At 51.6% G+C, this 25,913-nt stretch overlaps 4 protein-coding genes across 6 annotated transcripts in view; 1 reads left to right on the top strand and 3 right to left on the bottom strand.

Moving 5' to 3' along the window:
* Positions 1–2,580, top strand: part of atpaf1 (ATP synthase mitochondrial F1 complex assembly factor 1) — a 4,117-nt gene extending 1,537 nt beyond the window's left edge. The window contains exons 6-9 of the mRNA XM_057037440.1: positions 277–324; positions 1,378–1,473; positions 1,584–1,691; positions 1,895–2,580. Of these exons, the coding sequence (XP_056893420.1) occupies positions 277–324; positions 1,378–1,473; positions 1,584–1,691; positions 1,895–2,077 (435 nt within the window). The 3' untranslated portion in view covers positions 2,078–2,580. The remainder of the gene's footprint in view (positions 1–276; positions 325–1,377; positions 1,474–1,583; positions 1,692–1,894) is intronic.
* rhpn1 (rhophilin, Rho GTPase binding protein 1) lies at positions 2,465–11,493 on the bottom strand. Of its 3 annotated transcripts, none has more exons than XM_057037434.1 (16): positions 11,328–11,493; positions 11,103–11,187; positions 9,755–9,870; positions 7,929–8,057; positions 7,498–7,573; positions 7,001–7,078; positions 6,793–6,917; positions 6,549–6,715; positions 6,271–6,458; positions 6,037–6,193; positions 5,789–5,956; positions 5,439–5,633; positions 5,294–5,370; positions 4,829–4,975; positions 4,557–4,709; positions 2,465–4,486 (listed from the first exon to the last, which is right to left on the bottom strand). In XM_057037434.1, the coding sequence occupies exons 1-16, from the start codon at positions 11,348–11,350 to the stop codon at positions 4,277–4,279; spliced, it is 2,094 nt and encodes a 697-aa protein (XP_056893414.1). In that variant the 5' UTR covers positions 11,351–11,493; the 3' UTR covers positions 2,465–4,276. The 3 variants fall into 3 exon arrangements, with proteins under 3 accessions (XP_056893414.1, XP_056893413.1, XP_056893415.1); XM_057037433.1 differs by having other exon boundaries at positions 11,103–11,190; positions 11,328–11,492; XM_057037435.1 differs by lacking the exons at positions 9,755–9,870; positions 11,103–11,187; positions 11,328–11,493 and adding an exon at positions 9,456–9,739.
* A 1,972-nt stretch (positions 11,494–13,465) lies between these two features.
* On the bottom strand, positions 13,466–22,161 carry tut4 (terminal uridylyl transferase 4). Its single transcript, XM_057037432.1, has 30 exons — positions 21,802–22,161; positions 20,984–21,436; positions 20,746–20,897; positions 20,494–20,610; positions 20,233–20,410; positions 20,065–20,153; positions 19,934–19,985; positions 19,687–19,756; positions 19,411–19,537; positions 19,212–19,331; positions 18,799–18,993; positions 18,531–18,705; positions 17,972–18,456; positions 17,613–17,763; positions 17,395–17,481; positions 17,103–17,206; positions 16,963–17,020; positions 16,779–16,882; positions 16,611–16,700; positions 16,421–16,534; positions 16,271–16,348; positions 15,991–16,168; positions 15,861–15,908; positions 15,654–15,736; positions 15,471–15,586; positions 15,141–15,295; positions 14,959–15,053; positions 14,337–14,871; positions 14,034–14,195; positions 13,466–13,956 (listed from the first exon to the last, which is right to left on the bottom strand). Exons 2-30 carry the CDS (start codon positions 21,357–21,359, stop codon positions 13,868–13,870), a joined length of 4,383 nt encoding a protein of 1,460 aa, XP_056893412.1. The 5' UTR covers positions 21,360–21,436; positions 21,802–22,161; the 3' UTR covers positions 13,466–13,867.
* A 1,186-nt stretch (positions 22,162–23,347) lies between these two features.
* On the bottom strand, positions 23,348–25,898 carry LOC130528276 (trichoplein keratin filament-binding protein-like). The gene is made up of 9 exons (XM_057037439.1): positions 25,708–25,898; positions 25,303–25,513; positions 25,142–25,210; positions 24,835–25,002; positions 24,649–24,761; positions 24,502–24,568; positions 24,255–24,424; positions 24,108–24,186; positions 23,348–24,025 (listed from the first exon to the last, which is right to left on the bottom strand). The coding sequence occupies exons 1-9, from the start codon at positions 25,896–25,898 to the stop codon at positions 23,906–23,908; spliced, it is 1,188 nt and encodes a 395-aa protein (XP_056893419.1). The 3' UTR covers positions 23,348–23,905.
* Between the last annotated feature and the right edge of the window lie 15 nt (positions 25,899–25,913).

Genomic DNA, 25,913 nt, shown 5'->3' with positions numbered 1-25,913 from the left:
ACCTTGTGTTCTCCTCGTTAACAGACGTGCACCTTCACCTTGTGTTCTGCTCGTTAACAGACGTGCACCTTCACCTTGTGTTCTCCTCGTTAACAGACGTGCACCTTCACCTTGTGTTCTGCTCGTTAACAGACGTGCACCTTCACCTTGTGTTCTCCTCGTTAACAGACGTGCACCTTCACCTTGTGTTCTCCTCGTTAACAGACGTGCACCTTCACCTTGTGTTCTGCTCGTTAACAGACGTGCACCTTCACCTTGTGTTCTCCTCGTTAACAGACGTCCACCTACGAGCTGATGCACGGCCGCTCGCGCTCCTGCCCGATGGTAAAGCAGCTGGTTGTGGCGTGATGACGCAACCCTCACCCCCAGACCCTCACCCTCAGACCCTCACCCTCAGACCCTCACCCCCAGACCCTCACCCTCAGACCCTCCCCCTCACCCTCGGACCCTCACCCTCGGACCCTCACCTCAGACCCTCACCCTCGGACCCTCACCCTCAGACCCTCGGACCCTCACCCTCAGACCTCACCCTCGGACCTCACCCTCAGACCCTCACCCTCAGACCCTCACCCTCGGACCCTCACCTCAGACCCTCACCCTCAGACCCTCATCCTCGGACCCTCACCCTCGGACCCTCACCCTCGGACCCTCACCCTCAGACCCTCACCCTCAGACCCTCACCCTCGGACCCTCACCTCAGACCCTCACCCTCAGACCCTCATCCTCGGACCCTCACCCTCGGACCCTCACCCTCAGACCCTCACCCTCAGACCCTCACCCTCATCCTCAGACCCTCATCCTCAGACCCTCATCCTCACCCTCGGACCTCATCCTCAGAACCTCATCCTCAGACCCTCACCCTCAGACCCTCATCCTCAGACCCTCACCCTCAGAACCTCACCCTCAGAACCTCACCTCGGACCCTCACCCTCAGACCCTCACCCTCGGACCCTCATCCTCAGACCCTCACCCTCAGACCCTCACCCTCAGACCCTCATCCTCAGACCCTCACCCTCATCCTCAGACCTCACCCTCATCCTCAGACCCTCACCCTCGGAACCTCATCCTCAGACCCTCACCCTCAGACCCTCACCCTCAGACCCTCATCCTCAGACCCTCACCCTCACCCTCAGACCCTCACCCTCAGACCCTCACCCTCACACCCTCACCCCAGACCCTCACCCTCAGACCCTCACCCTCAGACCCTCATCCTCAGACCCTCACCCTCATCCTCAGACCCTCACCCTCACCTCATACCCTCACCCTCAGACCCTCACCCTCATCCTCAGACCCTCACCCTCACCCTCAGACCCTCACCTCAGACCCTCACCCTCATCCTCAGACCCTCATCCTTCCTTCTTCTTCCTCCCACCTCAGTTCCTGTACGCGCTGCCTCAGAAGGAAGGTTACGAGTTCTTCATCGGCCAGTGGTCGGGAGACCAGCTGCACTTTACATCCCTCATCAACATCCAGGTGTGTGTGTATGTGTGTGTGTGTGTGTGTGGTGTGTGTGTGTGTGTGATAAAGGCAGCAGCTGCTCTCACAGTTCCAAACAGCTTCATTGATAGTTGCTCTTCCATCAGACCCTGGGGGAACAGGCCCCCAGTCAGCTGATCCTCTATCACTACCCAGACCTGAAGCAGGAAAAGGGTCTGGTCTTCATGACGGCCGAGATGGACTCCAAGTTCATCGTAAGTCTTCCTCTGAGTCTCGCGCCTCCATCACCTGATCACCTGATCCTCACCTGATCACCTGATCCCCACTCGCTCACCTGTGCTCTTGCATGCTCTGATAACAGCGCGTCCTTTGTCCTCTCAGCTGAAGGACATTTTGAGGGGGACAAGACGGAGGGACAGGCACGGTTTAACCACATGTCCCGTCCTCTGTCTTCCAGACTGTCCACCAGGCGCAGTGCTTAGCCAATCAGGTACAGCTGTTCTACGGCACGCAGAGGCAGGAGACGTTCCGATTGGTTGAGACCTTCAACCACCATCCTGCTGAGTTCAAACACATGTTGGTGATAGCGGAGCTGGAACAGAGCGGCCTGGCAGCAGCTGCTCCTGGACGATCGCCGTAGGCGACACCTTTGCTTCCGAACTTTTAGAATCAAGTGGTTCTCATCGCTGGCAAACGCACGTCAGCTTGGATGCAACGAAACCAAACAAGGCCAATGTTTCAGTCACCAGACTAAAATCAGATGATTTGGGTTGTTGCTTCAGATTTCTGTCATAAACGGTTTCATTTGAATCTGCACATTTGTTGTATTGAAGCTGCCACCAGGCGGCGCCACCGTCCAATTATCCGGTTACAAATGCGTTTCTGGTCACGTGGGTTTACATGCTACAGGCATACATACACACAGGTGTGTATATCTGCGTGAGTATATGCTCAATACTGATAGGGACATAATCTCACAGATTCTCATGGTTCAACCAGGTAACAATGATGTTTTCTTCCACAGGACTGAAAAATAACTGTTGATTTTTATTTAGAAATGGAAAAAACCTACAGTGCAAATCTCCAAATGTAATCATTCAGGGATGGTCAAAGCTTCAAAAAATAAAATTAAGACAATATTAAGGACATTTCTTGAATTCTGTATGATACATATTCATATCATTCTCAACTAAAATCCCAAATGCTCTTTAATTTCCAAACTACAGTTATAGTCACACATTATTTTTATAAAGAACCTTCTGGAACATATTGTCTTGGATCCTAGTCCATAATCACTTCTCTCTATGTGATGAAATTGCATTTTTTTAGTTCCATCATCTAAGTTTGATTCCTGAACCAGAGTGAGACAATGGCACAAACATTTAGAAAATCCTGGAGAAATAACTACAGTAAAAACGCCCCGGGAGCCCTGGGAGCAGGACGGCCCCCTGGGAGCAGGACAGTCCCCTAAGAGGCCTCCTGGGAGCAGGACGGCCCCCTGAGAGGCCCCCTGGGAGCAGGACGGCCCCCTGAGAGCAGGACGGCCCCCTGAGAGGCCTCCTGGGAGCAGGACGGCCCCATGGGAGCAGGACGGCCCCATGGGAGCAGGACGGCCCCCTGGGAGCAGGACGGCCCCCTGAGAGGCCCCCTGGGAGCAGGACGGCCCCATGGGAGCAGGACGGCCCCCTGAGAGGCCCCCTGGGAGCAGGACGGCCCCCTGAGAGGCCTCCTGGGAGCAGGACGGCCCCCTGGGAGCAGGACGGCCCCCTAAGAGGCCTCCTGGGAGCAGGACAGTCCCCTAAGAGGCCCCCTGGGAGCAGGACGGTCCCCTGGGAGCAGGACGGCCCCATGGGAGCAGGACGGCCCCCTGAGAGGCCTCCTGGGAGCAGGACAGTCCCCTGGGAGCAGGACGGCCCCCTGAGAGGCCTCCTGGAGCAGGACAGTCCCCTGAGAGGCCTCCTGGGAGCAGGACAGTCCCCTGGGAGCAGGACAGTCCCCTGAGAGGCCTCCTGGGAGCAGGACAGTCCCCTAAGAGGCCTCCTGGGAGCAGGGCGGCCCCCTGGGAGCAGGACAGTCCCCTAAGAGGCCTCCTGGGAGCAGGACGGCCCCCTAAGAGGCCTCCTGGGAGCAGGACAGTCCCCTGAGAGGCCTCCTGGGAGCAGGGCGGCCCCCTGGGAGCAGGACGGCCCCCTAAGAGGCCTCCTGGGAGCAGGACGGCCCCCTAAGAGGCCTCCTTGGAGCAGGACGGCCTCCTGGGAGCAGGACGGCCTCCTGGTGACGTTCCCGCTCCGTTGGAGCTGCTCCGAAGTGCTTCGGCCAACTTGATCTGGAAGTTGGGACTGTGCTAACGTGCAGCTACATCAAATCCAGCATCAAAGCTCTGGTCCTTTGGTCTTTCCTGCTCCCCTTCTGCAGTCTAATGTCCACGCGTGTGTAAAGAGGAACCGTAAACGTGGTTCCCCCTGGTGGCTGGCTGCAGAACACATGGAGCTTCTTGATTATGAGGGGCTCTGTCAGGGGTCAGGGGTCAGGTCCTCCAGCTTCATATTCACTGCTGCTGGTGGCCTCTGATTCTCCACGTTGACCTAAAAGAACTGACAGCTACAAAGTTTGTCGAGTTTAAAAAGTGAGGATCCTCCTAAAACTATTCTGAGGGAACGGTCAGAAGGGTCCTGCAACGTTCCTGAGCTGAGCGTCGCAACGCTGAGGTGATATCGGGACCTTCCCATCAGCTCCGGTTCTCTGAAGTGGTGCGTTGGGCTGCAGCTCCCCCTGCTGGTGGGGGTGGATCAGCACCTCCCTTGACTTATTCCCTGAGTGTCTGATCCCCAGTCTGGACTCAGTACATCACCTCGGCGTCTCTGATGCTTCCAAAAGGCAAACTGAAGGTGCTTGCAAGTCTCTTGGTGCCGCTGCCGCCGTCCCTCTTTTTCTTCCTGTTCCAGTTCAACAAGGAGGCGGAGCTCTGCCCCTTAGCTCCATCCAGGAAGTGCTGCCGTGTGTTTTCTTTATCCTTGTTGTGGGACAGCATGGCGGCCCTCCTCTCCGCCTGCCGACGCATGTCGTGCTAATTCAGCACCCATTAAAACATGGTGGTCACGTGGGTGGGCCACACCTACCTGCGTGTCGTGAGAGTGTAGCGTGACCACGCTGAGCTCTACTCCTCGATCACCGCAGCTCTTAAGCAAGTGGACGACCTCGGCGTGTTTGGCCCACTTGCAGTCCTGACCGTCCACAGCCACTATATAGTCTCCTTCCCTTAGCCCCGCCTCCTGAAAAGATATTGGTTAGACGGTAATTCTATAAACTCCAACGGTGGCGTCGTTAAAGTCGTCTTCTGACATGTTTTATCATTCCAAGCAGCGTGTGTGATGGAGGCGGAGCTTCTCACCGCGGCACAGCCTCCGGGCACCACTCCAGCCACCAGGACCGGGGAGTCTCCCCTCAGCGTCAGCCCCAGGCCGCCCTCCCTCCTCCGCAGGCCGATCACATGAACAGGACCCCAGCGAGCCCGGGCACAGAACACAGACAGGGGCCCCTGCAGCAACAGGTCCACAGGTCAAGTAGAACAACCGCAGGTTCTGCTGAGCTTGTGTCCACTGAGCAGCACAGTTCAGGACAAATGAAGGTGGGTTTCTATCACAGAAGCTCAGGACGGTAACCTGGATCTGCACCAGCCCACCTGAAGGGTGGAGCTACAAGCAGCACCTGGTGGTGACCCAGAGGGTTCAGCTCTGTCAGCAGGTTCTGACAGGTTCTTCCTTCCCTGGTGTCCCAGACACACCCCCCCTGTGGTGCTGACCTGCTCTGCTTTGTGACAATGCAGCATTGGTTTGAGTCATTCCAGGATCCTCACCAGTTTCTGGAAGATATCGGTGACCTGGACAGTAGAGAAGTCCGGTGGGGTGATTTCTGGTTTCTGATGGGTGAGAGCTGTAAGAGAGGACACCAGCGCCATCACGTCCAGAACCTCAGAGCAGAGTCTCCTCACAGACACTCACACTGGATCTCTGGAGCCTCGGCGGTTTCATCAAAGTCATCCTCCCGGTCCAGCTCCGAGTACTTGTCCAAGGAACGTCTGTGTGTGAGGGCCAGCACGTCCTGCAGGATGTCCATCTTCCTCAAGACCTTACACAGACTGTGGACCCGCATGGCCTCCTCGTGTCTGATCACAGCACGCCTCAGGTGAGCCTTACCTGCGCGCACACGCACACACACACACACACACACGCACACACACGCACACACACACACACCACACACACACACACACACACACACACACAGAGCGGTTACTGATCAGTGAAGCATAAATGTTTTCACACACGTGTGCACGTGCATGTGCACCCACCAAGCCTCCTCCTTTTTTCCGGGTCCTGTAAAATCTGGCTGAGTGACGGTCCCGCGGGGACGTTGATGTAGAAGTGAAGAAAGGCTTCCTCTGATTCCTGGCTGTCCTCCTGCTCCTGCTCCTGCTCCTGCTCCTCCTGCTCCTGCTGCTCCTCCTGCTCAGCACACACTGAGGGGTTTGGAGTAAAGGCATCGCTCGGTGTGGTTAATGAAGCCAGCGGGTTTGGGGAGACGTGTTCTGCTTCTTACGGGTGTGGTCACACAGAGCAGCAGCAGCGTAGAAGTGTGAAAGAGCTGCGAAGTGCTCGGACTTGACCTGAACCATGGAGGCCCAGGAAAAGGGCACGTAGTCCTTCATCAGGGGCTGCGTCATGGTCTGCTGCACCAGCACGTACACGTCTGACACCTGCAGAGACACACGTGCGTGGGCCAGGCGGCCGTCAGCAGCAGCAGGACGGTGGGAGCTGTGACCCGCCCACTCACCCGTGCAGCCTCCTGGGCCAGACGGAGCTGCGAAGTGAAGTGTGTGTCCGCCGTGGTGAGCGTGAGGCGCTCAAACACACACTCCTGCACCTGGGCAACCATCAGCCGGACCAGCATGCACAGCGACGGACTGCTCATGTCCAGGCTGGGAGCATTGGAGAAGTTCTCCTTCAGGTAGTTAAAGGCACCTTTGAGACAGAAGCATGAAGCCGCACGGCGTGGACACGTGGATACTTTGGTTTTACCAAACGGTGTCGTGGAATCAAAGGTTTCAGTACCTGCAGCTCTCTGAAAGGCGTCCACAGCTCTGTCTATGCCGGCCACGGCGGAGCGGTCCTGCCGAGCGCCGATCTGGGTGTACAGAGCGCCCACGTTGAACAGAACACTTCCTTTCTCAAAGGCCAGCGTGCGCTGAGACGATGGGACGCCTGTCAGAGAGTCGTACCTGAAGGACACACCACGGCCCACATGTCTCAGTGGTTCAGGACAAACAGGAGCAGAAGGCGGATATAAAGGGGGTACCAGTGGAAGAGCACACCCAGGGTCCGGTGCAGGGGGAAGAAGCGCTGGTCCAGGTAGTACAGCTGGTTGTAGTACTCCATCAGCAGCTCCAGGCCGGCCTGGTTCCGGCTCGGTGTGCGCATCGCCTGGTAGGAACGTCCCAACGTTATCATCTGCAGTGTTGTCGTCCGATTAGAGATGAAAGCTAACGAAGGGTGGATTTAAGAACCTGTCTGAGCTCCATCAGCTCCTTGATCTCCTGGTTGTACGCAGAGCTGTCCTCCCCGTAGTGTTCGCAGATGAAGTCCTGTCAGGGGAGGGGGCCAACGCCAGCATCAGCTGTGAGGAACCTCCTCTAATGCAACACATCACCTAACTGCCTCAACACTGTTGCTCAGGGTTCAATTAAACGTGTCAGCAGGGTTCATCTGTACTGGCCCAGGACGGGTTCCAGCTGGGGACCTGCAGAGGTTCAGGAATCACAGCCTACAATCCCCCCGTATGTCACCGAGGTCTAACAATGCTCAGCTTAACGGCTCGGTTGCCATGGTAACCCCCCGTCCACCTGAGCTTGATGGACTGGTGAAGTTTTCCTTTCTAAGTTCAACAGAATTTGGACTGGATCAATATCACCTACAGGTCATCAGGGGCTCCTGGTTCTGCAGGTCCCACAAACAGGGACAGCGTTAAAACGGGGGGGGGGGGTCTCTAGATCTGACAGTTCACCTGGATGGGAAGTGTGAAATCCACCTCTTTGGTTTCCTTTAACCCCAGTGGGATCATGGGAACGTTGATGGTCTCGCTGGGAATAGAAATAAACACAGAATGTGTGAGTGGGAGAGTGTGTGTGTGTGTGTGCGTGCGTGCGTGCGTGCGTGTGTGTGTGTGTGTGTGTTGTGTGTGTGTGCTCAACAACAGTGATGCCAGCCCCACCATCTGTTTACCTTCAGACCCAACAGGCTCCTTCATCCTGCTAATGAGCCCAGCTAATTCCAAGACTTAGCCCATATGGTAAAGAACCCCCAGGACGTAACACACACCACTGGGTGATTAATTAGCCTGTAATCAGTGATTTATCCCTCCCTTGAGCTGCAGCTGCACATGAGTCTGAACATTAAAGCTCCTGGCCTGAACCCACAGGGTCCACGAGCCTCTACCTGTCCGTCTGATAGGCCTCCATGTTGCTGTTGAGCTCCTCCAGCTCCTCTTTGAGAAGCTGCAGGTTGGAGTTGACGAAGCTGAGCTCCAGAGCCACCGTCTCCTTCACCTTGTTGTTGCTGGTCGCCCTGCAGAGGGACGCAGACGCCACATCAGCGCAGGACATCGGTGGATTACAACAAAGCAGATGGAGATGTTCCAGGGAAGCGCACGTGTTTGTGCACTCGCCATAACCCAAATATCAAACCTAACCGACAGCGGGGGTGACGTATCTCAACACCTGCAGCCATCACGTGAACATGACGAGAATCCCAAAATTACACAACCAACAACAGCAGAGACAGAAAAGATCAAACACATTTATGCAGAGGAATCCAGTCAGCCCCCCCAGACACACACACACACACACACACACACACTCACACACACACACAATAACACAACTGCCTCTAGGATCAAGTCAAGGCTAATCTGATTAATCAGTTTTAAATTAACTGCCAAATATCCTTTACACACACACTTCACTTAAAATTCTAGTTGTAGTTTTTGGGTGTGTGTGTGTGTGTGTGTGTTGGGGGGGGGGGCTGCTGTGGAGGGTCTGACTGGTGAGTGAAGACCTCATATTTTTGTGCCAGTTTGGTTTTTGGGACCATTTTGGAATTTAAGCTCTGTGTGTGTGTGTGTGTGTGTGTGTGTGTGTGTGTGTGTGTGTGTGTGTGTGCGTGTGCGTGTGCGTGTGCGTGTGCGTGTGCGTGTGCCTTGTGCGTGTGTGTGTGCGTGTGAGTGAGAGTGAGGACAAACAAAAAAGTCTGACTGCCAGACAAACAAGGGCTGAGCTTTGCAGGGGCCCTGCTGGTTTCTCTGCATGGGAACAGGACAGGGTGTGTGTGGGGGGGGTGAGTGTGTGTGTGGGGTGTATGTGTGTGTGTGTGTGGGGGGGGGGGTGAGTGTGTTTGTGTGAGTGAGTGAGTGTGTGGGTGTGTGAGTGAGTGTGTGGGTGTGTGTGTGGGGAGTGTGTGGGTGTGTGTGTGGGGGGGGTGAGTGTGTGAGTGCGTGCGTGAGTGTGTGAGTGAGTGAGTGTGAGTGTGTGTGTGTGAGTGTGTGTGTGACACCCTCCAGGAACTCTGGCTTCGCCCCCTGAACTGTCAGATCAACAGTAAAATGTGGAAAATGGTGAAAAACATTTGTTATGAATTAAAGAATTTCACTGATTTAAGTGTGAAGGTGTCGACATGAATACGAGAACCGGATTCAGGATTCAGGATTCAGGATTCAGGATTCAGGACGTTTCTCTTGAAATGCATCTGCAGTCATTGAATTCAGGTTTTTATCTTCAAAATAAACTCAACATTTTTCTTTGTCGGTTAGAAACATTTGTTGGTTTGAGATCTTGTTTGGGATATGTTGACCTCTGACCTTCTCTGACCTTTCCCATCTCAAGAGTCACCAGGTCAACAAGCTAGCAAACGCTAAGCAGCACAGCAGAACCTGCTGCAGCGGCGCTGGGAGCTGCTCCTCACCCTCACCTGAACAGGTTCTCTGCTCCTCACCTGAACAGGTTCTCTGCTCCTCACCTGAACAGGTTCTCTGCTCCTCACCCTCACCTGAACAGGTTCTCTGCTCCTCACCTGAACAGGTTCTCTGCTCCTCACCCTCACCTGAACAGGTTCTCTGCTCCTCACCTGAACAGGTTCTCTGCTCCTCACCTGAACAGGTTCTCTGCTCCTCACCCTCACCTGAACAGGTTCTCTGCTCCTCACCCTCACCTGAACAGGTTCTCTGCTCCTCACCCTCACCTGAACAGGTTCTCTGCTCCGGCCCTCACCTGAACAGGTTCTCTGCTCCGGCCCTCATGCGCATCTCCTTGTTGATCTGCTGGTTGATGCGAGCGCGGCGGTGCTGCAGTTTGCTCCTCTGCGTCTGGGCGAGAGGGTCACATCCCTGATGGGGATCAGGAAACACAAGAGAGGTTTGAGAATCTGAACCCTAACCCAGGTCCTAACCCAGGTCCTAACCCTGAACCAGGTCCTAACCCTGAACCAGGTCCTAACCCTAACCCAGGTCCTAACCCTGAACCAGGTCCTAACCCTAACCCTGAACCAGGTCCTAACCCTAACCCTGAACCAGGTCCTAACCCTAACCCTGAACCAGGTCCTAACCCTAACCCAGGTCCTAACCCTGAACCAGGTCCTAACCTAACCCTGAACCAGGTCCTAACCCTAACCCTGAACCAGGTCCTAACCCTACCCCAGGTCCTAACCCTAACCCAGGTCCTAACCCTAACCCAGGTCCTAACCCTGAACCAGGTCCTAACCCTGAACCAGGTCCCACTCTAAAGCTAAACAGTGGTACGGAACGCTGACACATGGAGCAGCTGTAGTGTCAACACACTCCCGTTCCTTATTCCCGCATGTTTCTCTTTACACAGTTGGGAATAATCCTGCGTGGATCAGAACTCTGGCCCGGCTCCCCCGTCTGCCCAGGAGGACCAACGTTCCTCTGACATCTGAGGCAGCAGATCAAGTTAAAAAGCCTCCAGCCGACGTCCCCTGTCCTGTCCTAAAGGGTGTGGACATCAGCAGGTGTCCCCACAGAACCGTCCAATCACGAATGAGACATTAACGCCTTGTTGACAGAACCAGCTGTCTGGAGGTGAAAGGTGCCCAAAGGGGGCCAAAGGTGCTCAAAGGTGCCCAAGGGTGCCCTGAGGGGCCCAAAGGTGCCCAAGGGTGCCCTGAGGGGCCCAAGGTGCTCAAGGGTGCCCTGAGGGGCCCAACGTTGCCCAAGGTGCTCAAAGGGGCCCAAAGGTGCTCAAAGGGGCCCAAAGGTGCCCAAGGGTGCCCTGAGGGGCCCAACGTTGCCCAAGGTGCTCAAAGGGGCCCAAAGGTGCTCAAAGGGGCCCAAAGTTGCCCAAGGGTGCTCAAAGGGGCCCAAAGGTGCTCAAAGGGGCCCAGAGGTGCTCAAAGGGGCCCAAAGTTGCCAAGGGTGCTCAAAGGGGCCCAGAGGTGCTCAAAGGGGCCCAAGGTGCTCAAAGGGGCCCAAGGTGCTGGAAAGGGTGGCCGGCAGACGCAGAGCTGCCCGTGTGGCTCCTGCCGGGCGGCCTTGTCCAATCCTGACATTATCTCCAAAGGTTCGTGATGTGGGCGCGCGCCCGTGCGCCCGTGCGCGTGTACCTTTCGGACGCTCCCCCCGTCTGCGGGTAGCGATGGAGGTGTTTCATCGTCGGAAGCGCCGTCTGACAGGGCCATGTCCAGGTCCCTGCTAGAGGAGACACCGATGAGTCTCGCGTGTCTCCGCTCAGGTCCTCACAATCCGCGTGGGTTACAGACAATAGATTAAATTCTTTAATCCCAATAAAAACCTAAAGTTCGCTAACAGCTCGCAGATTTAGCACTTGCCTTGTCGCAGGTTCCTCCATCATGGCGACCAAAGCGTTCGCGAGGTTTCTACATTTCTCTAAAAGAGGGAAAGAAGAGAAAAACAACTTTTAACGGTGTAAAATCCGCCTCAGCTCGGTGCTGTGATAGCGCCTCCTCCGCTGCGCTCTGACCGTGTGAAGCGGAGGCGGGGCTTGGGGCTAAATGGGCCAATCAGCGTGCAGCTCCACAGCGCCAGCGGAAAGGTGACCAATGGAATTGCAGATTTAGCCTGAATGACGTCCACGTTCGGCCAATCACACGTCATCCAAGGCGTCCCTCCGCTCCGACAGCCGTTTCCACGGCAACGTCAGGGCCGTGGTTGTGTGTGGTCCCAGAGAGGAATTAAGAATTCTTTCAACCTCCCGTGGAGCTCAAAACACGAAGCTTTAACGATAAGAGCTTAACGGTGATTTAGAACGAAGAGTGATTTTCTGGGTTTAAAGTACTTTTCTGTCGCGAAACTGTCAAATTTTCTATCTTCCTCAAAATATATACATTTAAAAAAAATACATACAAATTAAATAATGCAAATAAATACATTTTTAATGATTAACAAATTATTTGAAACAAAATGCTAATTTGCCATAAATAAAATGTAAGATTAATCATCTACTTTTGCTTTAAGAATCGGATTTAATGGAGAGGAAAAGAATCAGAATCAGAATAATCGCTGAAAATATTAAATATTGCAGGTGCACAAGTACTAAGTTACAATCTATTAGGTAGTCTCGACATATAGATGATACTGAAATGATCCGTATATTTAGTATATTTCCGCTTTTCTTAGAAAAATTGTAATTAAGTTTGTATTGATAACTAATTGATTTGGCCGCGAGGGGGCGGTAAAATCGTTTAGATTCAATTTCAAAAAGGACGGAAGGAACCTGCGATGTTTCCGGTCAGCGGCGGTGAAAACTAACCAAAACATGAGTCTTAATGACCTTTAGAGTGAACGCTGCAGAAATAACCTGACATTTTATACAAGAAGAAGAGGTTGCCTGATCATTTCGATTTTCAATTTGTGACATTTCACACAGTCATTAAAATCAAAACTTTCAATACGTCAGGCGGAAAATGTCAAATTGCTCAGAAATGACCAATAAAAATATAAAAGCCAACTAAAACAACAATGAACAATGTCACAGATGTGTTGTTTATGAAAATGCCTTCAAGGTCAATTCAGCATTCCATCATCAGAACCAGAGCTGGAGGTGTTGACTGATATCAGAAGTCCAGCAACAGCTGATGGATGTTGGGGCCTGATGGACCCAGTCCACCTGATGGACCCAGTCCACCTGATGGACCCAGTCCACCTGATGGACCCAGTCCACCTGGGTCCATCAGGACAGTCTGGGACGACCTCTCCTGTGAGTGAGGAGGAGCCATTTCTCTTTCAATTGTTATAATTCTTTTGTTATTTTACCTTTATTCTTTTGTGGTAGCTCGGCCAGCAGAAGGTTCTGGTTCATCCAGGTCAGTTATCCAAGGGACGGTCTGTGTCCACTGGACTGATCTTGACGTTTCGCCCTCTCTCCAGAAGGTTTCTCCATTTCTGAACTGGCTGAGAGCAGAACTTGAAAATACAGCCCTTGTGTCCCGTGTCCCGTCCCGTAAAGCTTCAGGTTCTACAGGTTCAGGTCTGATCCAACTGTGGACAGAAGATCCACCTAAACAAGCTCCTAAACAATCCACCTAAACAAGCTCCTTTGAAGGTTTCTTTCTTCCCTGATGGGCCACTTTTCAAGGTTAGGTCCCAGAGGGCGTGTCTGGAGGTTTCCATGGCTGGGCTCTTCTTCTGACCGCTGGGTTCTGACCGCTGGGCTCTGATCACTGGGTTCTGACCGCTGGGCTCTGATCACTGGGCTCTGACCGCTGGGCTCTGACCGCTGGGCTCTGACCGCTGGGTTCTGACCGCTGGGTTCTGATCGCTTCCAGTTCAATCACAGACGAGTCGACCTTTTAGTTTCAGTGTATAAAAGCAAAAGTGTCTGAAGGTTTTTGTTCTGTTTCAGCTTTAAAATGGGTGGTTGAAATGGGTCCGACCCAGAAGCTGGAAACGACGGCTGATTCTGCTGAGAGCAGAGTTGTGGGTGCGGAGCAACAACAGAAACATCAGGTTTGGCTTTTCTTTCCTTGCTTTATTGTTCTATTTGGACCTGCGTTTGGCACTACACGGTTAGATTTACACGTTAGCTTGTTTCTGAAACAAACATCTATCCAAAGCCTTCGTCTTGTGGCAAGCAAAGTATGAATACAGCTAAGAAAAATAAAGGTTTACATCTGTCCTCCTTACTTTACACATAAAATAAAAACACTTTTTGGACCCCCGCAAAAATGGGGGTATTAAAATATTTGACATTTGTATCACAAATCAATGTAATGAGACAAAAAAATCAAACATAAAAAACTGTACAAAATGATAAAATACATTTTAAAGTCTCATGATCGAATGGTGCAGAGGATATAATTGATTTGTTGCATTACTGACCATAAATCTAATTAATAAAAGGATGTGAGCCTCATTTCTTCTGCTGGATAAAATTCAGATTTACTGGATGTCGGACTTGTGGGAGAAGCGGGAAGTTTGGATTTGGGTGAAGAACAGAACCTGAGGAGGAGAGAAAATGGGACGTGAGAGAGAATTCTGAGAGGTTTGATGAGCAGCCACCTGAAAAGGCTCCTCACCTTGGTTCAGGTAGGCCTTCCCCGGCTGGTAGCCTCCGTTACCCGGCTGGGGGAAGTTCTGGGGCATCCGGTAGGGCCAGGACGGAGACTGGGCGGCTTTGCTGTGCTCCCACAGGCGTGGGCTCTGGCTCACACCTACAAACTGGGCTGGCTGGCCTGAATCTGAGGAGAGAAGAGAAGCAGCTCAGCACAGACCGACTCCTCTCCAGGCCAAGCAACCACAGCTGGCTCAGCAACAGGAACCTTTCCTGGAACTAATCCGAGTCCAGGACTCTCCATAGACCCAGTCCACCCAGTGAATACCTGACTTCACCACAGTGCCGTTGCCCAGCAGCGAGCCCGGTTGTGCCAGGGGGTTGTGCCAGTGTCCTCCCCGTCCCGGCCCACTCACGCCCAGCTGCCTCCCTGCCGGCTGTGCAAAGATGATGCTGGGGTCATTCAGGTTCATCGGGCCGGGGCTGCTCACGGAGCCCCCTGTCGGGCAGCCGCCCCCCGAGGGGGAGCGCAGCGTGAATTTCAGGCCGGGCGGAGAGGCCACGGTGGCAGAGGATGAGGTGAGGACCGGACCGTGGATGGGCCAAGAGGTGGAAGGGAGGTGGACTGGGTGGTGGGAGGGAAGAAGCCCCAGCGCAGTGAGCGCCCCCGGGTGGTACTGGCCAGAGTTAGAGGGTGGGAAGCTGAAACGGGGCAGGGGGACCTGGGGGTGGCTGGCTTGCTTGGCCGGACCCGCAGGGCTGCTCTTATTGAGGGTGGACTGCGGGGAGCTGGAGCACTGGGCCAAGGCCTGGGGGCCGGCTGCAGGCTGTGGGGAGTACGGGGGGGTCTGCCGACTATCAGACTGTTGGGAGAAACAGACACTCCGTCACTCCACTTCTGATCAAGGTTGAACATTCACAGCTGTGGGGATCAAAAGCTTTTTACTGACACATTCAGAGGACTGTCTGGTCCTTCCGGGACCATCTGCAGGCGCCTGGGGAACGGGGAGGGACTGGGAGGCCCCCATGTTCCGGACCACGTGAGCTGGGGAAGAACCAGACAGAGAACCTTGGGTCATGGGTGGCCGTGACCACAGGAAGAGTGACTGTGACCCGGAGTGTTGGGGGACACCTGAGGCTGCAGCCGCTCTCTGCTTGAGGTGGCGGTACTCAGGACAGTCCCTCCGCACGTGGCCCGGGTCGCCACACTGGAAGCAACGCCGGTCTTTCAGCTCCCGCTCCTCCTCTTTGACGTCCTCGTCTTTGTCGTTCTCCTTCTTCTTGACTCTGCCGCACAAGCAAAAGGTTGAATGAAGTCCAGATCCTGAGTGTCCATCAGTGTTTGCAGACCAGAGAGGGTCCAACCCAGTTGGGAGAGGAACCCTTGCTGGATCACAGCCATCTGAGGCTTCAGCTCAGGTTCCTGACCCGACCTTTGGCCTTCACTCTTTATTCAGCCAACCTGCGTCTCTTGGGACAGTCCTTCATGTAATGTCCGATCTTCCCGCAGATCCTGCAACATCTGTCATTGGGCGCCAGCTCGCCATCTGTCAACACCTTGGAGTCAAAGAAGTAGTCCTGCAGCAGAACACAGCGTGGTGAGTCTCTCCAGGAGGCCCCGACCCTCCCATCACAGCTGACCTACCACTTCCGTGCTGGGGACGGGATAAAAGGGCGTTCCAAACAGCTTCCTCCCGTTGATAAAAGCCTTCATGATGAAGTTTGTCACTACAGGGAGTAAAAGAAAGGTGTTCCCAGGTGAGGTCACACTGGTTGTTAGAAACAGTGACTTAAAGGAGTCATTAAATGCAACTCTTGGAGAGGCCGCAGCAGCTCTGATGGACACACTCACTCTTACGAGACACTCCAGCCCCCAGATTGTGATTCAAGTCAAATGGATCTGAAGGGAGGAGCAGAGGAGTTAGAGGAGAGGAGAAGAAGGCGGCGGCGGCGTGCAGGCGAGCCAGGCGCCAGCGCAGCACCTTCGATGGCGATGCATTTACTGGTCCACTGCTTCTCAAAGGTGGTGAGGCGTTTCTTCTGCCGGATGCTGATGACGTGCTCCTTAAAGTCGAACTCCTCCGTGTAAAAGCGCAGGAGGCCGAGCCACAGCTCCCCCACCGACTCCGTGTTTGGCTGCAGCGAGGAGAGGACCTGGTGCTGCGGACAGGACAGACTGATGGACAACTGCTGCCTCTCCTCCATCTTTACCATCAGATGTTTCTGTAACGGTGCGTTCAACGACCCGCTCGCCAAACTCACAAGGTCACTGAGGTCATCACAGAAGAAGGCGTTCCAGCCGTCGACCATCCGCTGAGGGACTGTCGTACCATCGAAGATCTGAAAAGTACAAACCACCCCTTAGTCCCATTCTGTTCAGGACCTGAGTGGAAGCGACAGTCGGGTCGGTACCTCCTGCAGGACGGGGATGACCGGCGGCTGCCTCTGCTGCAGGAAGTAGAGCACCATCAGGATGTAAGCGTAGGAGGAGAGGCTTCCTCTGGATGCATCTCCGATGTCACAGCGCTGCACAGAAACAGGCCCGTTAGTGTTGGGGCAGCGTGAAGACGTCAGCGCGGCACCAGAGACCAGTCCTTCAGACCTTTGCAAAGACCTTCATGGTGTAGCCCAAGTACTGCACGCGTGGATCCAGAGCTGCGTACGTGGCCAACATCCTGGTGTTATGCTGAGCCTGCACACACGTGCACACACACGCGACGTTTGTGGGCGTGGCCACTGGAGGCCTGTTCTGCTGGGACGGGTCACTCACCAGGGTGTTGTACAGGCTGATGTCTCCCTCCAGACCGCTCTGTTTGTGTTCAAACTTCACAATAGGCACTTTGGCTGTTGTGATGGGCAAAATGTTCCTCAGACCTGTGGAGTCGAGAGCTGATGGTCAGACTCTGTCCTCCACTGAATGGAGCTGTGACGGATGTGAGGGCAACTTCACTCACCTGTGTGCTTCTTCAGAACTTTTGCCAGGCCTTCGATGATCTCCTTACAGTTCAGCATCTGTTCAAACAAAGGAATGATTAAAGATTCACCTGCCCCCCCCCAGCTTCCATAATGTCACCTGTGTAAAATATGCTTTTACCTCTGCAGTCTCGTGACCCTCCAGGGTCATGCAGATGTCCAGATCACTGTCACGGAAGCCGAAGCCGTTCTTGGAGGAGCCAAACAAGCAAAGCTGCGCTTTCTCTGTGAATTCACACACACACACACACACGCACACACACACGCACGCACGCACACACACGCACGCACACAGGCTGTTGGTGACATCCCAGAGAGATGCTGCTCCTCTCAGGTTCGTCCATTCAGTTGTCACTGGAAGCCATTTTCATCATGAGGGTGAATGGTGAGGTTTCCTCTTGGGTATTGCTCACCATTGTACTCCTTCCTGATGAAGCGCTCCAGACTAGCAAGGATCTGCTCCCTCTTCTGCTGCTCAACATGTGTCGGTGACAGTTCAACTACAGACACAGCACAAGTGAGAGCTGCAGCATCACACAACCAACCAACCTACAAACAGACGCGTTGGAAGGGCCACGGGGCCTCTATACGTGCACACATCTGTTGAGAAGAGAAAGTGCTGATGTCTCACAGTAACACAGTCTGCAGAGCCCGTCCAGGATCTCTCTGAAGCGCTCCGTCATCGCAGGCAGAGGCTTCAGCTCGATCTTCTTGAAGTCCTCTGGACACTCGTCCTTCAGGTGACCATCACGTTTGCAGATGCTGCACACGACCGTTGGAGGCTGAAACCATGTTTAAGCTTTTCAATCATGAGAATAATTGTTTTCATGCAGCCCTGAACATCCTGGGCTAGAGACGCTCCCCTTTACTAAAGTGCCGGAGCTTTTCTGTAGTTTCAGTTCACAGGGCCCAGGCTCGGCAGTTATGAGGGGGTGTTTATTTCCTAAAGGTTACATATTCAGAAAGAGTCAACGAGGTTGTTGCAGTTACCTTCCCTCCAGTGAAGATCATCTTATCAAACACGTAATGGAGGTGATCTGATGGGACGTCCTGACGTGTGACGCTGCCCATCTCCTCTTCACTGTCCAGCAGCCCATTGGGGGAGGGGGACGGTTTGCTCTCATCACTGAGAACCATGTCCATAAGGCTGGTATCTAAAGTCTTCTCCCCCATCTTTGTGGACAGATGTGAACCACCATCTTCTTTGTCACTCTCATCCTCCGTTAACCCTGTGAGTCTACAGCTGAGATCATCTTTCACCCCATCTTCCTTGTTCCTGATGGGAGTCTCTCCATCAAGTTCCTCCACCTTTGTGCCGTGCTTGGCCAACTGGTGACCTCTGAGCGCCCCCCCTCCGTGCCTCCTCTGAGGGCAGGCAAAGTATTTGTAGGCAGTACGAAAACGCTCCTGGATGTATTCAAATACCATCTGGCTGTTCAAGCTGCGTGCAACATTCCTCTTCAAGGCAAAAGGATCTTAAGAGAGGAAAGACAAGGGAATACAGCTTCTCTTTAAGACCTACGGGACCACATTCAGACTGCTGGCTCACCTTCAATGGCCAGCCTGCGGCGAGGCCAGTTCTTCATCTCCCTGGACAGGAGCCCCTTAAAGCGGATGCTGATGATGTACTCTTCAAGGGCAAATTCCAGTGTGTAAAACCGCAGCAGCTCCAACCACAGCTGGCCCAGTGACACACTCTTACTCAGGTCAAAGGTTAGCCGAGACTTTAATGGAAAAATAGGCCATGTTAAAACCCGTGTGGTAACCAGGGCCAACCCCCCCCCCCCCCAGCTGTTTAAATGTACTGTCAGACTCACCAAACCCTCCGAACATTGTGCATCATTTAGTTTTATCTGCTCGGGTTTGGCTTTGCCGTCCCCTCGAGCCTCGGAGCGGTTCTCCCCTCGTCCATCCGTGGAGGTCGGAGGTCTGCGTTCCCATTGCACAAACATGTCCTGTGAGATTCCAGTTAGATGATACTCGTCCACATGCTTCACTTCAAATCCTTCGATCTGCCAGAAATTAAGTCTTGGGTGATTATAAAACTAACAGAAAGTGACCATTATTTAAAAAGGTGTGATTCTGATCCTCCTTTTACTTGGTTAGATTCTGTGAATTGAATGCAGGTGATTTTTTTCCCTTGTATTTTTATAATCAGGAGAACAAAAGAAGGTCCATTGTCCTATTTGTGTCAAGATTAGAAGACAGTTTTGTTTTCCCATTGACCTACCCAGTGCCCCAGGTAGACGGGGAGGACGGGCTCCTTCCTCTGCTGCAGGAAGAAAATGACCATGAGGGCAAACGAGTATGAGGGGATGCCGCCTTCAGCCTGGCAGTCGATGTGGCACAGCTACAGCAGGAGGAAAAGCACAGGAAGAGGATCAGTCCCAATCCCCTCTGCCTTTCTCTTTCAGCAGAAGAAGCTTTACCCTCGCCCAGTGCCGGAAGGCCAGCACCAGGGGAACCAGTCTGGGCTCCAGTTTAGCCAGAGCTGCCAGGTGATTGGTGGTCAGACAGGCAACGTCGTTCCCTGCAGTCACTTTACAGAGCAGGCCGCTGCAGAGAAACGCAAGTTCAACAGCAGAAAAATAGCGGAGAAGCCAGAATTCATTTAATTCCTGATTCACAACCTTCATTCGTGACTGGGAAGTCGTGACATTACTCTGACATTCCATACAATTGTTATTCATTGGTGGAGGAGTTACCTGCTAACGTCACGACAGAACACAGCAGGAACTTTGGCGTGGAAATCTGATTCCACCTCAGAGAAGTCAGCTGCACGAATGACAGAAAAATAGGAAACAACCAAAACTGACTGTACACATGCTTGTTTCTGCATTAAAAGAAACATCTGGACCAAAGCAAAAGAAGAGACGTGCATTTAACTGATATGATGAGGTTGATAACGTCAGCCACAGCAGCTCAATTTATGATGTGCAAAATAAAACTTACAATTGTTCTTCAGGATCTCCAGAACTTGAATTAAGACTTCAGGTTGTGTCATCTGAGCAGATACAAAGACCACAAGAGGATCAGCTGACAGACCAAAGCTCCATCACCACGCATCACAACGGCAGACTTACCGAGGACGGGTGGGTGACGTCTATGTTGATGTCACTCGTTTTGAAGGCAAACTGCGTAAGTGTTGAGCCATAGAGTCGGAGCGAACAAGCTTAACAACACAAAAGGAACATTTCATTTGGTGGCGATTTGGCAAACATAAAGCTTCAAGGCCGAGCACATGTCCAAACCTGGGAGGTGTCGTCGGATGATCTCCTCCATCGTCGTGACCACAGCCTTCCGGGCCCCAAAGTCGTCCTCGGAGATGCCGTTCTCCCTCATAGTTCTATGGATGGAGATGTCCAAGGCTCTCAGGTGGGCGGCAGAGGCAGGTGGCAGTGCCCGCAGCTCATTCTCCTCCTGCTTTTCCTGATACATTAAAACACTTCAAATAGCCAATCAGAAAAATAACCACAGAATTTGAATGCAAGAGGGCTTTAAAATCCCCAAACCATGATGTTTTTCTTGTGTCTCTTCTCCTTGATGTGCTTGTGTGCTCCTTGGATGTTCTCGATGTGCACAGAACAGAGCTTGCATAAATACTGGTAGTTTGGATACTCGGGGGACTGCTACAAAGATACAGAGGGGAAAAAATGGTATGAGGTTTAATGCCCGAAAGGCTAATGTATGTAAGCAACAGTCCCTGCATTGTGAACTACAATATAAGGCTAAAGGGAGACCATATATGATGCTTGCTGCTTTACTTTCAACAGTCGGTGGATATAATCTCTGCAGAGGCGCTCCTCTGCCTGTCGCAGACCCAACTGTTGCTCTGTTATGGAACCTTCTTCCACCACGGGCTTCTCCTCTGCACCTTCTTCCACAGGCGCACACACCAGTGGGCCAGATTTCAGCCCTACAGACGGTAAAACAACACCATTGACCCAAGTTAAAGTCAGCAACCTCCCCCGGCCCGCTCTCTGAGGTCTTTCTCAGTCATACCAGAGACTACAGGAGAGCCGGTCTCTCTGTATGTCGAGGGGCTGCTATCGGTAGAATAAGACCCTGGAGAATCAGGAGCTTCTGTAACCTGCTGCTGATGTGAATTGGCAGCTTTTCCTTTGCCGCTTTCCCCAAAATTTGTTCTTCCGCTCAGCCTGGTGAGCCTGGAGGAGCGCCCTCTCATCTTTCCTGGTCCACTGCTCCCTGGGTTGTGTTCTTCCTTGACAGCATTGAGAGTTCCTTGTCGCCTGGTTGTGGTCACAGTTTCCTCCATGTGTGTGTGACCATCTTTGTTGGTCTTTTCCTTAGACAAAGGTTTGGCTCCTCTGGGCTGAGATTGTTTGCCTAATTTTGCAGGACTTTTGGACTTATCCATCCTCTGGTCCTGTTGTTCTTGTGCCCAACAGAGTCGACAGCACAATAAGGAGGACCAGCGAGCAGGACACCTCAAGTCTGTGGCAAAACACAGGTTAAAAATAAAAAAAGGTTTCCTCTATTAAACCACATAACCAATGACCTTTTTCTATTTTAGATTCAAAGAGAAAACAGAACAAGGAAGACAGAAGGAACTCGCATTTATAAATATGAAATCAATAAAAACGTCAGTAGTTTATAATTTTTGGAGCAGTTTAAGCTCTTCGAAAAAGCAGCAAAGCATCCCTGTCCCATCTATAATCCGATGTAACCGGATCGACAGTTGACAGCGAACCTTGTTGCATTTTAGGGAAAATGAAAGTGAAGCGAGCTCTCGTCCACTTAGCTTTGGCACAACTTCAACGTTTTCCACTCAGACGCCATCGAATGAAAGAAGTGCTCACCATTAAAAGCAAGGCGTGTGTTTCCCTGTGCTGAAAGAAGGCAAAGCCTCCCCACAGAACCCCTCTGCTGTTAGCGCGGACAAATGTTGGTCGTGTGGACCGGTCGCCTGACCGAGCTAGCAAACGGGAAATTAATAACAGTGGCACACTTGCCACAAAGAAGTCACTCCATAAAACCGGAGAAAGGCCATTTCAACACCGCCAAACACGGTCCTAATTAAGTAGGATCCAGAAATACGGTCTGGTAAAGTGGCTCGGTTGTGTCTGTGATCCTACTTCCAATAACATTTTCCAAATCTCACGGCCCTGTTCAAAACAGCATCCATTGACGCCATGTTAATACACGACCCCGTTGCATTGTGGGTGCGGGAAAGGGGGCGTGTCCTCCGTTGTGTTCAAATCACTCGGAAACTTTTCCTTCCGTACATATAAATATTGACTCAATATACGTTCCATCTTCTTGGCAAAAGTGCGTTTTTGCAAGTCAACCGATTTCTTACTCATTGTAGTTACTAGCGATCGTCTCTCTTTGGTGGTAATTTTACTTGTATTTAGTTTTGTATGTGTTTTGGAAGTGTACCATTACAGTAAAGGCGAAGGGTTAGGCAGTGAGCGCCATCACTTCCGGTAGGGGCGGAGCAATCGGTGGTAAATTGCGAGCTTGCCAAAACTCCGCCTCCCAGCTTTCGGACCCGCCTCCCTCGGGCTCGGACCGGGTTGAGGTTGGTTAAGTTGTAAACTCTGTAAACTCTGTAAACTCTGTAAACTCTGTAAACTGCAAATCGAGCTGAGATGCAGCTCTGTCGTCACGCCAGAGAGTGCGCTTATCTGCAGTTATTAATTCTAAAGTCACGTGTTTAAAAATGTTACCGCAATAGAATATCGGTGCTCATTAACTGTGCCAGCAGACTTGTTTGGTGACTTAGTCACTACGTTTACTGTGGTAAATCAGCTAGATAACAATGTTTCTCAATAGTACTTATTTTACTTCGCCCGTGGAAATACGTTTTACTGGTTTTGCATAGTTGAAAACTCCAAATTTAAGAAGTAAACGTCTTGTGGGTAGTGGTAGCTCAGTCTGTTGGGAACTGAGCTGAAAGGTGGATGGTTCTTGGTTCCAGCCCCAGCGCAAACAAGACAGCAAAGGTGTTCTGGTAGTGGGGGAATGTGCCGGAATAGCTTAAGAACTCTTCTAAAGTACGCTTGAGCAAGGTACTGAGCACAAAAAAGCTCAAAACTCCCCCCTTTGATGAACTGGCACCTCATCCAGGGCTGGCCCTGCCTTCACCCTTTGTGCACCTTCCCCTTGATCCCCAAAGGGATACAGTGGTTAAGAGAATGAGAGAAAATCGCAATTATTGATTGCAAAAATGTCACTTTTCCATTATGTAATTCAAGAGTTATATTCATAGCACAAATAGTTTAAAGGTAATCAGAGAAATCTAGTTTTATATAGTTAAAACATAGTTTAGGACAATCCAGTGCAGCTGTGGCTCTTTCCTCAGTCATACAGTCCTCTTTTCCCTGTTATTTAAAACCCTGCATTGCCAGTTTATTTGAGCTCAACGCATTACAAAATTAGCAATCGAGACTCGTTAGCAATCAACATGGCTCTGGAAGAGCGAAGGCACTGGTGGGAGGGGGCCAGATTGCCCTTTTTGTAAAATCTTGGAATATATCTGGACTGCCAAGAGACTGATTTCACATCAATTCTATCTCATCAATTTTCATGGTCCCACATCTCTCTGGATTTCATGGAGATGGCCCAGTAGATCCTCTGCCTTCATGGGATTCCTCTGCACGTTGTCTCTGACCAGGGACCCTGGTTTTCGTTGACATTTGGAAGGAATTTTGCAGCCAGCTTGGGGCCACAGTGGTGAGGAGAGTGGAAATTCCTCCTCCTCCTGCTCTGTGCTGCATTGCTCCTCCATTGCTCCTGGTGCTTCTGCTGCACCAACAATAATAATAGAGACAATAAAAAGGAATTGTATTTTAATAGGTTCTAACAATATTGTGCAGAGAACTTTGCAGGATGATCCAACCTGAGGATTCAACTCTTGAGACCACAATCATAGACAGCTTTTTGCTCCTCTTTCTCTGGTGTCTAAGATCTCTCTCTGTTTAGCTCGTGGATTAGCTCTTCTCGTCTCTTTCGCGACTCCTGCTGAGCCTTGCGGTTTTCCTGTATCTTCATCATCAGCTGCTGCTGCTTATCTGACAGCACCTTCATACGAGGAAGACAGAGCACAGCGATTAAATGCTGAATACGATGAGAAACATTTTATTTGAGTTTGAAACAAGTCGACCTTTTGCATGAGCAGCTCTCTTGCTTTTCTCTCTTTCTCCCTCTGTGGCTCTTGTTCCCACAACCGCTGAGCTTCTTGCCTGAATCACATGAGATTCCTGGTTTAACTGGCGATGGTAGTCAGATTTGACAGCACCTAAGCACTCACCTGTTCAGGTCCTCGATCTTAGCCTCCCTCTCTCTCTCCATCTGAAGCTGCTCCTCGATCGCACACTCCATCCAGGCCACGTCAGCGACTGCCCTCTCCCCGTGTGACCTCTTCATCATCTCCTCTTCCTCACCTTCCATCAAGGCTGCCAGTATTTTACGCTCAGCCTCCTGTTCAGCACAAAAGAGTTTAATGTTTGTGAAAGTCAAAGGTCCACGATACAAGTTAAGAAATTCAGCAGACTAACCAGTTCTGCCTGCACTTGCTCAGCTCTTTGCATCATCTGAGTGTGATAATGGCGCACCAGGAATCGTCTGATGGGACAAATGCAATCAAAGGGCTGCCTGACTAGACTAGGAAATCATCCCACATTATTAGGACGACATTCTCTTACTGCATTTCTGGCTTCTTCTCTCTCTCTTCCATTTGTTTCATTTCCTTCTCTATCTTCTGGAGCTGCCTTTGCTTGAACATCAGAGCTTTCTGCTCCACCTTCAGTTCAGTTGTCTAAGAGAGAATTTGATGAATTTGTAACTTCACATGTTGCAGAAAAAGTTCCTTCCAAGTACACATCTCCTACCTCCTTTAGTTTCAGTTCCTCCATGTGTTTACAAAGGTCTTCCATCCTCTTCTTCTCATCTGGCCTATTTTGCTGCCCTGCTTGCTTCATCCTCTCGAGAACCAGATTTCGGGTTCTCTCATAATCATTTTCAAACCGTCTTTCCTCCTCCTGCTGTGACACTTGCCACTGCACGTTTGGAAAGACAGAGGATGTCAGAGACAGAAGAGATCATGCAAACATGTCTGGAGGCAGCAGGTAGTGTGTGTTGGACATGTCATTGATGTACACATCTGGTGGCTGGATTGATATGACATCATTGTTTTACCTTTTTCTTCTCAGACAACTGCTTCAGCCACTGACCGACAACATGGTCTTTGTGCAACTCTGTTTCAACCTGTGGCAAAATAAAAGTGAAGGTTGTACATTTCCTGTTCACCCTTCTCCCAGAGTTCATTATTTTGCAGGAATTAAGAAGAAATATCCCACCTTTTCCCTACTTTCCTGTCTCTCTGTACTATGCTCCCCTTTTTTCTGTCGGTGCCGACCTCTCTGTGTCTTCCTGTCATGGTCCAACTCTCTGAGCTCTGCCTCTAGTTGGTTCATCTCCTCCTGAAGAAAAGTCTGGATCTGATTCTTGCGGCGCTCCAAATTACACTTGCGCTCTTCTTTTAGACGTTGCTTATGGTACTGTGAGATGCTAAAACACACAATAAAAAAAGAGACAAGTGGGAAGAATTAACGAGATATTTTTACTTGTCCTCAATAGAGCAGTAAACTAATTCATATGTTGTTTAACATGGCACATTGACTTTAAGGATATATTAAAACATGGAGTCTCACAAACGATTTATTTCTGTTTTATGAAATTCACCGAGGTTCCGAATCGATTACCTCCTGTAGAAGTAGAATCTGGAGGTCCAGACATCATGTCTCTCATTGCAAAAGCTTTGCCGTCCCAGGTACCGCGCATGTGTCTCCAAATCAAGCTGCTTCTCAGCTCTCCGCTCCCGCTGCCAGTCCATGTATGCGCCAGGGTTTTGGAACTGTGAGGGCGCTCGAGTTGTGAGGGTCGGCAGGGCCATTGCCTTGGTTCATGA

The sequence above is a fragment of the Takifugu flavidus genome, chromosome 7 (assembly GCF_003711565.1).
Source record: "Takifugu flavidus isolate HTHZ2018 chromosome 7, ASM371156v2, whole genome shotgun sequence".
In the NCBI taxonomy this organism is placed as follows: Eukaryota; Metazoa; Chordata; class Actinopteri; order Tetraodontiformes; family Tetraodontidae; genus Takifugu; species Takifugu flavidus.
This window is presented reverse-complemented; position numbering and strand designations above follow the sequence as displayed.

Bases quoted from the DNA above. Each gene is read 5' to 3' on its own strand.
- rhpn1 (XM_057037433.1), bottom strand. From the start codon at position 11,350: ATGATGGAGGAACCTGCGACAAG. The intron at 5,371-5,438 runs GTGAGTGTCTGT...CCTCTCTTACAG, and splicing joins CGAGGCTCCAGAGATCCAGT to CTCTCACCCATCAGAAACCA. The intron at 4,976-5,293 runs GTGAGGATCCTG...CTGTTGCTGCAG, and splicing joins CCGATATCTTCCAGAAACTG to GGGCCCCTGTCTGTGTTCTG.
- tut4 (XM_057037432.1), bottom strand. From the start codon at position 21,359: ATGGATAAGTCCAAAAGTCCTGCAAAATTAGGCAAACAATCTCAGCCC. The intron at 18,706-18,798 runs GTGAGTCTGACA...TTTCCATTAAAG, and splicing joins CACAATGTTCGGAGGGTTTG to TCTCGGCTAACCTTTGACCT. The intron at 15,909-15,990 runs GTGCTGCGCTGG...TCCTCCCTTCAG, and splicing joins TAAATGCATCGCCATCGAAG to ATCCATTTGACTTGAATCAC.
- LOC130528276 (XM_057037439.1), bottom strand. From the start codon at position 25,898: ATGGCCCTGCCGACCCTCACAACTCGAGCGCCCTCACAGTTCCAAAAC. The intron at 25,514-25,707 runs GTAATCGATTCG...TGTGTGTTTTAG, and splicing joins AGATTCTACTTCTACAGGAG to CATCTCACAGTACCATAAGC. The intron at 24,187-24,254 runs GTGAGTGCTTAG...CATGTGATTCAG, and splicing joins AAGATCGAGGACCTGAACAG to GCAAGAAGCTCAGCGGTTGT.